The 11765-nt window shown below is 51.4% G+C and overlaps 1 protein-coding gene across 1 annotated transcript in view; it reads right to left on the reverse strand.

The window, feature by feature from the left end:
• The window catches only part of FA2H (fatty acid 2-hydroxylase), a 40970-nt gene extending 29233 nt beyond the window's left edge, over positions 1 to 11737 (reverse strand). Inside the window, exon 1 of the mRNA XM_013005158.2 lies at positions 11508 to 11737. Within this exon, the coding sequence (XP_012860612.2) occupies positions 11508 to 11624 (117 nt within the window). The 5' untranslated portion in view covers positions 11625 to 11737. The remainder of the gene's footprint in view (positions 1 to 11507) is intronic.
• Between the last annotated feature and the right edge of the window lie 28 nt (positions 11738 to 11765).

Genomic DNA, 11765 nt, shown 5'->3' on the forward strand with positions numbered 1-11765 from the left:
GCCTCAGACACCCCCAGGGGGTCACTTGGAGTCAGCGCTGACTCAATGGCAGCAAGTTGAGACACAGGAGGCAGACTGTAGTTTGCTGCTTTCCTGACCCAGCAACGCCCTTTCAGAGTTAAAGGAAGAGAGAGAATTATCCATCCCCCTAGAATCCTCCCTCCCTATTCGCTTCAGCCCATGGGGAATGACCCCCAAGCAAATCAGACATCCCTCGTGAGTACAAGGTCCTGTGGAAGGTGCATTCTGAGGGGTCGTCGACCATGATCTCAGGTTCCACGTAAATCGGAGGGGCCTCACCCTCTCTGCTGCCCATAAACTAAGTACTCCTCTGACTTAGGGAAACTACACACATCTAACGTAAAGACTTCAGGGTACGACCACAGCAAACAGGGACCTCTAGATGGCTGCAATCCCGAGAAACCTATCCAAGCCAACACATCAACCATCTCACACGGTGACCTCCAGACAGTCACCCTGGGGAGGGCAGCAGCCAGGAGGTCAGAGTGTTTGACCCCTTGATTAATGGGTCACTGAGTGGGCAGAAGGGGATCACGTGCAGCCCTAGGCACGCATGCTCCCTCCACAGTCTCCCTCACAGAGACCTGCACGCCTTGCCACACACCATCCTCGGAGACTGAAGGAGTTCACGAGCTCCGGAAAGCAAACAAGACCAGACCCGGGCCTGAACCTCCTCTCTTGTCAGAGGCCTGACTTCAGTCGGAGCCAGTCAGAGAGACCGGAAAAACAAACACTGCAACAAGAGAACCAAACTCACGGCCATCAGGCCGATTCCGACCCACGGAGAGGGGACCGCTCCACCTTCGTGCCCAACAGCAAGGCACTGGTCCCCCTTTGGCTGAGTCTCACCCCTAAGGCTCGTTGCAGTGGCCTAAGCAGTGGAAACGCCGGGCACCTGACGACCCACCTTCTAGGACCTCTCCGAGGCGCACGTGCCTCAGCTGTGGAACGAGAGAGCTGCCACCTGACCCCCGTCCACTGAGGGGTCAAATGGAAATGGATGGGGCAGCTCTCGGAAGACATGGAAGTCGCTAGGTAAACTTCTCGTGGGCTCCACAGGGGTCGTTGTGATCCGAGTACTTTTTCATCTGAGTCCCTGAAGATTCAAGTGGCAAAGGGCAACACTCCTTGGCAAACATGGAGACGTTTGCCAAATCAATGGATCATAGGCTGAAGATTCTGAAAAAATCGGTTCTGTTTGTTTTTGAAGAGCATCAAGGTTACCCTCCGTGCGCCCCCCCACCCCTTTGCCATTGTGAAATTTTGGTCTTCATTTTAAGAAGATCCACTTTAAGCAATCTAGTATCTAGGATACAAGTATTTAAGGTTCCAGGAGGAAATAATGTTTTCTGTTTACATCACCTTTACCTCCACCCATAAGCCACTAACTACACTTGCATTCCAAAAGATCTTGCCGGGGATAACAGAAAACGCGAAAACCAAGTTCACTGCCAATGAGTCAGTTCCAACTCATAGCAACCCTACAGGACCCAGAAGAACTGACCCCTTGGAAATCTTTATAGGAGCAGACAGCCTCATGTTTTCCCCTGCGGGTCAGCTGGTGGGTCCACACTGCTGACCTTGTGACTAGCAGCCCAGGGCTGTAACCCACCACAGCACCCGGTCTAAGAGAAGACGACCTGTCATCAGGCCAGTCTGATCTTTTCTCTGCGCTGGGCTCAGGGAGGTTGCATTTATCAGCTCAGTGTAGGTGTCCTTACCCCTCTAAGGCAGAATCTGAAAGTGTGGTCCTTGAAATGGCTTAAAAACTGGATATTTTCCCATTGTGAATGAGGGAAAGTGCACAGCGGAGACTCAAAGCAAAGCCCATCTGTAGGCAACTGGACATCCCCTTACAGAAGGGTCACAAGGAAGAGACGAGCCAGTCAGGGTGCAGTGTAGCAACGATGAAACATACAACTTTCCTCTAGTTCTTTAATGCTTCCTCCCCCTACACTATCATGATCCCAATTCTACCTTACAAATCCGGCTAGAACAGAGCATGTACACTGGTTCAGATAAGTGCTCACAACACAGGGAATCCAGGACAGCTAAACTTCTCGGGACCAATAATGAGAGTATCCATACCAGGAGGGGAAGGGGAAGGTGGAGGAGAAAGGGGAAACCGAACACAAGGATCTATGTATAATCCCCTCCCTGGGGGAAGGACAACAGAAAAGTAGGTGAAGAGAGACATCAGACAGTGTAAGAAATAAAAAAAATTAATAAAAATTTACAAATTATCAAGGGTTCATGATGGGGGGAAGGGAGGGAAGGGAAAACATGAGCTGATACCAAGGGCTCAAGTAGAAAGAAAATGTTTTTGAGAATGATGGTGGCAAGAAATGTACAAATGTGCTTCACACAATGGATGTATGCTTGGATTGTGTGTGATAAGACTTGCATGAGCCCCCAATAAAATTATTTTTTTTTAATTGGATATTTTCCTTAGATCTTTATTAGTGAACGGTACTGCCATTCACTTTCGTCATTATGAAATACTAGGGGCTACTTATTTGGGATTATAGGTTATTAATATTTGAAATTTCATAAACTAATGCGAGTTCTTAACTGGAGATGCCTCAAAACTCGAATTCTATTTTATAGTAGGAAACAGGGGCACCATGCAATGATCAGCAATGTTGGATAGATCCTACTGGGCAATATTGAAAAGGTCCTAGTGGGCACAGGAAAGTGCAGAGCACTAGAAACTGACTCTTCCTCTGAAAGGTGAGATGATGCCAGGTTTGCAGTGACAATTACCAACTACAATCTCTGCCGATAGTCTAGTTTCCTCTGAGCCACGAGGACTTACAGCAACAGAATTTCCAGCTATTTGCTTTCCTACCACAGGCTTTCAAGGCATTTTGAATGAATTGTAGTTCCAATATGTCAAACACAGATCCCTCCCAAATTCATTGTGTGGGACTGGTATTTAAATATCTTGCAGTATCCGATCAAGCTTACAAAGGCAAACCAACCCCAGGTATTTGGGAAATTATGTTAGGAGGATAAAATCCTCAGCACGAAGTTGATGGTGCTCAGTGATACCTCTGTGAGTGTTGCTGGTATCAGTTTGGGTGTTCACAGTTTTATGATTATGACTGAGCTCTTTCCATTGGAAAGGAAGACCAGGGACAGAATGGTCAGGAGAGTCTTTTGACCACCTCAGATGGACTATGGCTAGAGGTGCAGGAGGACCACGGCTCTAGGCCTTGATGTTTCCGCGATACCTGCACACAGAGGTGAAGTACAAGAGACAGGAAACCCAGGCGGCCTGTCATCTGGGTACTTACAGCCTCACTATGGGCACTGTGGGCTCTTGATGGGCATTTCTACAGTGAGTGTGACTCCTCACACTGATAGGTGGTTCGTGGAGAGGGGTGAACTGCAGTAGCTTGGCAGTGAAGACCTTTTCCAGTTCCTGTGGCCCCCAACCAAGGGCAAAGACAGAAATGAGTGAATCACTTGACATTGTTGTATGTGCTCACACTACCCCCTTCCTCTTTCATCTTGGACACCCTCTGGCTTTCCAAGCAGTTGGCTCATCCATCCAGCCCAACATGTGTTAGTTCCTGTTGGCACGCACCGCTGTGCTGGTGTACTCCAGAGGAGCCAACATGCCAGGCCCCGGAGAGGTTACAGTGTAGCAGAGACAATAAGACATGTAGTGGAGAGTGCAATAAATAAGCAAGCAAGGCCTAGATGCTGACACAGAGGCGTGAGCAGTCAAGAGTTGGGAAGTGCTCCACAGGCTGGATCGACACTGTGGTTGCACCAATGGGCTCGGGCACAGGAGCAATTGTGAGGATTGCAGTGTTTCGTTCCGTGGTACACAGGGTCGCTGTGGGTCGGAACCGACTCCTTGGCTCCTAATGACAACCACAGCAGCCTCGGGAAGTCTCTGAGCCAGAGTAAGCAATGGAGGCAGTTGCTATTAAGAGTAAGGAAAGTGGTGGATCATCCCCCGGAAAGGGTGTGGGTGCAGGAAGCCAGGCTGTACCCTTCCGTTTACATGAAGTTCAGAGACAGGTAAAGGAGGTGGAGACAGTGGGCACCTTAGGGAGAAGCTGTCAACTGGGAGGAGGCATGAACCTGATAGAGCTGTTCACCCGTTTTGATTGGAGTGGGAGCAACAGAACGGGGTGCCTATAACAGAAGGAGAAGCAGCACTGAGCTGGATTTGTGCCCATTTCTGTGATGTGAGAAGAGAGAGAAGCCAGCAGTGGAGGCTGCGAAGTAATGACAAGAGTGGTAGGTGGCATGGCAGGCAGAATCAAAACCCAACAAAGAGTCTCTGTCCCAATTCCTGGAACCTATAAATGTTATCTGGCACGGCCAAGGGGATTTGTAAGTGTGATGAGTTAGTGGTCTTGGGCAGATTATCATGTACTCTGCCGGGGTGCCTGAATTAGTGACACGACTATTTAGACCAGTACACGGGGAGGCAGAAGAGAGGGGGAGGGCGAAGGAGTGAGGGAGATGAGACAACCACAAAATCTGGAATCAGAGGAATGTGATAGCTGGCCGGGAGCCTGAGCCAAGGAATGGGCTCTAGAAGGTGGCCTCTGGAAGCTGGAAAAGGCCGGAGAATGGATTTCCCCCTTGTGCCCCCACCAAGGGGCATTCCCCTGCTGACTCATTTTAGAGGTCTGACCTCCAGAACTCAAGTAAGTTATCTTGACAAGAGGGCAAGTTTGTGCTGCTGTAAGTGACTAAATTGGTGGCAATGTATTCCAGTAGCAGTAGGACACTAAGACCGATAGAAAGGCAAAGTCAAGGGAAGGAAGCCAAGTGTCAGCCATGCTAAGAAATGCTGCCAGCCATCGGGTTTAGCAAGGTGAGGGTGCTGGGGTCCCTGACAAGGGCACTCAGTGGATTTAAGAGAGACTAGAGGGGAACGAAGAGAGAATCTCAAACAGGAACAACGGAAACCCACTGCTATTGAGTTCATTTTGACTTAGAGCAACCCGGAGAGCGAGAACCCAACCCCAACTCACTGGCATCGAGTCGATACCAACTCATAGTGACCCTGGAGTTCCCTGGGTAGAACTGCCCCTATTGGAAGGGCAACTCTTGGTGGGAGTGGAAAGCCATGTCTTTCTCTGGAGATGGTGTTTTTGAACTTCTGACCTTGCAGTTGGCAGCCCAATGCTTACTCACTCTGCCACCAGGGCTCTGCCGTCTGTCCCAATAAAGGAGAAACCACTTCTGACCCTCCCAAGCCCACCACTCTCGCGTGTTCCTGGGGGTCCCGTTGCCTTCTCATTTCCCCCCAGCTCACAGCCATTGAGTCGATTCCAACTCTAGCGGACAGGGGAGCACCGCCGCTGTGGATTTTGGAGATTGTACTTCTCTGCAGGAGTAGAAAGCCTCATCTCTCTCCTGCAGAACAGCTGATGGTTAGTGACCCAACACATAACCACTACGCCACAGGGCTCCCAGGGGATGCTAATTTCTGACTTTCCTCCAATTCTGGGTTGACTTAGGGTGACCATCGAACCACAATGACCCTGTCCCTGAGGTTCTACCCACACCCTCACTGTCCCCTACCCTGACCTCCAGGGAAGACACCCCTTGCAGGGAAGGGCAGTGCCGGGCGGGCGGCTTGGCAGCCTGGATTAGGAAGCCATCTGCCCGGACGCCTCATGGCCACTCTACTCTTCAGGCTCAGCCAGTTCCCAAGCACCAGCCTGGAGCTGAGTTCTCCACTTGACAAGTCCCAGAGCCTGGGGTGGGATGGGAACCCCACATCTTCCTGCACCAGCTCCTGTCCCCGCTTAAATGCTCATGTCCTGAAGCTTGGAGGGTATGGCAGAATCTGCTCAGAGACAGACAGGTCCCCTGTGAGACTGGGACACAGCACCTAGAGTTTTTGTGTGACTGGGGGGTGTACAACATTTGCCCGTGGGAAGGCCTCATGAGGTTCTGTGTGTCCAAGAGGCAAGGAGGCCATGTTCTGACAGTTATCGCCTCCCCTCCCCCCTGGGACTGTGATGAGAGCTACCAAACATGGCCCACAGACCACCAACACTTTCCAAAGCGGGGTGGGTACGCCACTGGTGAGGAACAGGGTGACTTTAGGGGTGTAAGGATGAGCATTTGCCACGTTCATGGCTCTGCATGTCCCACTCCTGCCTCTCAGTGTGAGCTGCTGTGGTGGCCTGCATGTGCTCAGATGCCAGAAGCTGTTTGCTGTGGGTATTCCAAACACCAGCTGGGTCACCCCTGCTGGGTGGGGCAGGTTTCAGTGAAGTGTCCAGAGGATGCCGGATTAAGAAGAAAGGGCCGGGGGGTGCCTGGATATCAAGTGGAATAGTGTCTGAGGTCTTAAAGGCTTGTATTCAAACAAGCAGCCATCTAAATGGGGCGTCAACTAAGTGTACATCGAAGAAGCATGCCAGCCTGTGAGATTCAAAGATGATGATAACAAAATCCAAATATGACAAAGGGGAAAGTATCAGAGCTTAAATTGTGAACACCCGATTTGCAGAAGGCTACGGAGGCCAGTTGGGAGCCCAAAATCCATCTGCAGACTAATCAGATCAGGCCTCTGGCAGATCCCCTCTTGTCACAGGTGAGGGACTCAACAGCTCTATTATCAGACAGAGATTATTGCAAACTCCATTATGGTAGATCAAACAATGGTACAATGTGATACTTGGTCAGTTAACCTCCCTATTGACCCAAGCTGAATTTGTTCTAGGCTTAAATATTTCTCACTTGTTCCATGACAGAGATTTCTCCTCCGGCTTTTTAAATATTATAAGTGGTCTTTCCTTTCTTATTCTTTATTTTTTCCTTTGTTTCATTTTCTTTTTTATTGTTTATTAGGTTTCCCAGTTGATGAAGCACAGGAGTGGAAGAAGAGAGACAATCACTGATGCAGCGGTTTATCGGGGATGGAGTGAGGGGGGTCCGAGGGCGGGAGGCGAGGGGGAGGAAAATCAAGGAGCAAACGATGAATGTGGGGAAGGGGGAGGGAGCAGTAGAACTGGCTGTGATGATGTATATACAACTCTTTTTACAGCAACTTCACTATGGAAGTGTGTGATATGTGGATTTTATATCCAGAAAGTTACTCAAAATGAAAGAAGGAAAGAGCCAAAGTTGACCCTGGGTGAAGGACAAAGAGTTTTTGCCTCGGGGACACTGCATTTATGTTAATGGTGGTGGAATAATTTAGGCAAAGATACCAATAATGGCTGCACAACACCAAGAGTCTAATCAATGGCACCAAATGATACAGTGTTGATTTTGAGAATGTTTTGCTGTGTATATTTTGGGCACAATTTAAAAAAAATCACTCCATAAACAGCGATGAGTACAAGGAAGAACATGTTCTACAACAGGCTGTGGTGATGATTGCACAACTGGTTGAAGTGCCAATACAACTTAAAAAAAACAGAGAAGATGGGGGCAATGAATGTACAAATGTGCTTTTCACAATTGATGTGTGTATGGATTGTGATAAGAGTTGTATGTGCCCCTAATAAAATGATTTTAAAAAAACGACAAAAAACCGGGGAAGAAGGAAGAAAGACCTGGAAGAGCGCCTGCCAACAACTAGCCAATGGAAGCCTCCAAACCACAACGGAGGATCAGAGGCTGGGACTGTGCTGGAGGGGGAGGGCCGCAGGTTGGGAGGCACCTCAAACACGCAGTGTCGGCAACCACGGGCCCAAGCTCCCAGCAACTGTGACGATGGCAGGACGGCAAGGGCGGCATGTGCCTCCCCTGTACACAGGCCGCCTGAGTGGCAGCCAGCAGGCCCACCCAGCTTCATCCGGGAGTAGAACTGGTGATCTCACTGGCAATATTGCTGAGGGTGAGCAGAGGATAAAGTAAAGAAGGAACCGATCTAAAGATACATGTTCACTAGCATGGTTCAAAGCAAACAGCCAAACTCACTGCTGTGGAGCCGATTCTGCCCAGAGTGGCCCTGTAATGGGGACAGAGTGGAATTGCTCCCTGCAGTCTCCAAGGCTGGACAACATTCTGACAGAGCAGACCGGACAGCGGCATCCTCCTCCTGCAGAGCAGCTGGTGGCTTTGAACCTCCAACCTGGCGGTTAGCAGTCCAACACTTAACCGACTGCACCATGGGGTCTCCTTAGAGTAGTAGTTCAAGGGGAGCATGCACCCACCACCACCCTGTGCCAGTGATTCTGGGATGACCACAGTCTGTAAGACACTCTCTGACCTTTACATCCCAAATTCTTTTCTTTTGAAAAAAATACAGTTTATAACTCAGTAAGTGGGCTCCACACTCCCTGTGCCTCTCCTGTCCTTCCAGGAGCATGGGGCGAAGAGCTGGCCTCCACTGACCCTCGAGGACAGGGGTGGTGGTGAGCTGCCCTTGTTGGCTTCCCCGAGTCCAAAGCCTTGGCAGACCTTATCCTCAAACAAGTTTGACTCGTTTCGTGTGTGTGCCTTGTGAGTGTGAATGTGTGTGTCAGTGTGCTTATGGGTGGGGTGTGTCCAAGTGGGGAAGAGGGGAAACACACGAGGTCAAACCTCATGGAACGTCACAGCCTGGCTCCATAACCCAGATGTCCAAGGACTAAGCTAGGAAAGGTGTGCCCCTGGCTGGGAAGCCATGAAAATTTGAGGCCAAACAGCAAAGCCAGTGAATGGTACTCCCCTGCCCCATCAGTGCCCCACCCCACCCACCTGCTCCTCACACTGCAGGAGCCAGGCTCCAGGCTCCACAGGTATCAGCAGTACTGGTCCCCCAGGAGGGGAAAGGAAGGTGAAGGGCAGTTTGGCGGGTGCTAGAAAGGTTTAGCTAGAGACGAGCAGAAATGTCGTGTCCACATTCAAGTTTTAAGAAAGGGTATCCCTCTAAAAGGATAACCCTATCCCATAGTTCTCCCCTCCTCCAATTTAAAGACAGCCCTAGGTAGGATCCTGGAGGAGAAAGTTGCTGACAGATGCCGATAAACAACTGAACGTGCTGGGTGGTGGGCTCTCAGGTGCAGTCTTCATGTTTGACTCTTCCCATGGCCTGAGGCTGGGGGGCCCAGGAGTAAGGAGAACAACAAACAAACCTGCCTTGGGGGCAGTACAGTCAGAATGGTCCTATGAAGCAAGGATGGTCAGTCAGACTTAGTCTCATTTGCTTTGGACAAGTTATCAGTCCCTGGAAAAGGACATCATGGCTGGTAGCAGGTCAGCAAAAAAGAGGAAGACGCTCAGCGAGATGGGTTGTGACAGTGGCTGCCACCATGGGCTCAAAGTGAACTACCATTGTGAGGAAGGCGCAGGATCAGGCAGTGTTCCGCTCTGCTGTAACAGGATCATTATGAGTTGGCGCTAACTTGACAGCCCTCATAATGGCACCACACTATGGCCACACCGGAACCTCAGGGGTAATAGGTAAGCGCAGGGGTAGGAAGCAAATGTGGGCTCAGTATTCTCTTGGAATCCTTTCATGGGGCACAGAAGGCAAAGCTGAGCCAAGCAAACCAAACCAAGCCTTGGTACTGGGTAGTTGCTAAACTGGAAGGTGGGGCCAACCAGAGCCTCTGACCAGGAGTGCTGGGCGGATAGACCACACCCTAAGACTCTGGGTCATAGAACACACAGTTCAGGATAGGCCCTGGAGCGAGGCAGGCAGTCTCAAATCACGGCGGAGCCTTTCTATCCCTTCTGCCAGAGTGGACCCCAAATATCAATTTCCAAGGTTACACTGGGCTCGTGTAGTCCTGGCAGTCCTGCAGAATGGCAAGTCCTGGCATTCTAGCTGGGAGTTCTTACTCCTTGGTGACGGTTTTCATGCACAAGCTGCTGTGACCTCTTGCCTGGACCGGGCGGTGGGCCCTGGCGGTGGGCCTTGGCCTCCTGACATCTACTTTTGCCTCGGCCTGTACTCTTTCTACAGGGTGGCCAGAGCCCTCTTCCAGAGATGCAAATATGAGCAGGCCACACCCTTGCTTAAATCCCATCCCTGGCTTCCTCTTCAAATCCAGTCCCAAACCTCAGCCTTGGTGGCCCCGCATGGTTAGGGTATGGACTCCTGTCGAACACCCTCCTCCCTCCTCGCCCACCAGACTCAGTCACACCAGTCTGACTGTGAATTCACTGTGCCAAGTTCTTTCCCTTCAGAGTCTTCACACATGCTGTTCCCTCCCTCTTCTGGAATGTCGACCCTCCCCCTCCCCCAAGTCCTATCCAACATTTAGTTCTAGGCATAATTGCTCCTTTTCCAAGAAAGTTCTCTCCTTAAACACTTCCTGTCCAATCTGGGGACGGTAGCCCTGAGCCATATTCTGACAGCACCGTGCAATTAACACCTCCCCTTCCCTCCCCTTAGCCAGTAGTGCCTGGCACAGTCCCCCACCCCCACCCCACACACACACTAAATGACTAAGCGAGCAAATGAATGATTCCAGATTTAGGCAAGCTCACGGGGAGCCACCTGGCGCAGAGAGAGGTAGAGACTTTCACCAGAGACTTGACAACACTTGCTAAGTCCATCTCGAGAGCCAGATTCAACCAATAGTTGATTCATATCCAAAGACAGTGGCCCCACTGTCTCAAGTCCTACAGCCAGATCTGGAAGTCTGTCTGCCAGTGGACCATGTCTACCAGGAGTCTTGGGAATGGGGATGGGGGTCTAGCTCTTCTGCCTGAAAGTCCTTGAGGTAGAGACAGGATCCATTTGGGAGCTAGCTAGGTTTCCGTTTCCCCTTAGCTAGCTGTCTGATCTTGGGAAAATTACCCAGCCTCTTTGAGCCTCAGTTTCCACAATCTAAAATGGGAATAAAAACACTTGTATATATATTAAAAAACAAAAACAGACCCCACTTGTATCTACCCCAGGGTCTTTGCTGGCTCCCGTACCAATGAACAGGTACAAGGCAGCATGCAGTCTGAGCTCAAAGAGGTTGAGAACTCCACCCCCCACCCCAACCTACTGCCCCCTTGCCCCCTCCAAGAACCCCAGACCAGCCGTTTAGGACCAGAGATGGAGGAGCCTAGGAGGTCCGGGGTACACACCCAGCTGAGCCTGAGTGCAAGGTGAAGGACATCCTGAGAAATCTAGGCGAACTGCAGGGAGCTGCCCAACCAACCAGGCTTCTTGAAGTGGAGTGGGAAGGAAGACACCTGAACCTTGGGACCCCTCTTCTGAATGGCAGTGAGGAGCAGTTGCTGAGGAGCAGTAGCTCAGGGCAGAGGGCGTGTGAGGGGCTGTGGCAAGAAACAACACCAGGTTGTCCGATGGCAGAGAGTGCAGGCGGGGAAGGGAACTAGCTAATAGGTGATGGGGGCAAATTAGAGGATGGAGGAGGGTCGCAGACTGCAGCAGGAGACAGCGACAGGGGCGGTGAGTGACCTGTTACCTGGAGAGAGAGGAGGGGGATGTGGGGAGGAGGGTGGCACCTGGGGTCCCTTCTGGAAAACTGGTGAACGGGGTTCACGGGGGCAGGGGTTGAGGGGGGAGGGGTGGCGGTGCGTGCGGAGGGTCGCTAGCCCTGGTCTACCTGTGGGTCCCGTCGCAGCTCGCCCACATAGTACTGCTCCAGCCAGCGGCGCGCGTTGGCCGAGTGTCGGTGCGGAGGCCCGTCCAGGTCGGCGCTAATGTCCTGCCCAGCCCGCATCCGCAGCAGCTGCTCGCCCCCCGGGTGGTGTCGCACGAAGTCACTCAGGTCATAGAGGCGGGTCCCGCGGCGGACCCAGCAGTCGCCGGCCGTCAGGCGCCTCTGGAGGTCGGCGGGCGAGAAGGAGGCGGCCAGGGGCGG

Source organism: Echinops telfairi, unplaced genomic scaffold, assembly GCF_000313985.2.
Source record: "Echinops telfairi isolate 266 unplaced genomic scaffold, ASM31398v2 ScPeMD7_2291;HRSCAF=2852, whole genome shotgun sequence".
NCBI lineage: Eukaryota > Metazoa > Chordata > Mammalia > Afrosoricida > Tenrecidae > Echinops > Echinops telfairi.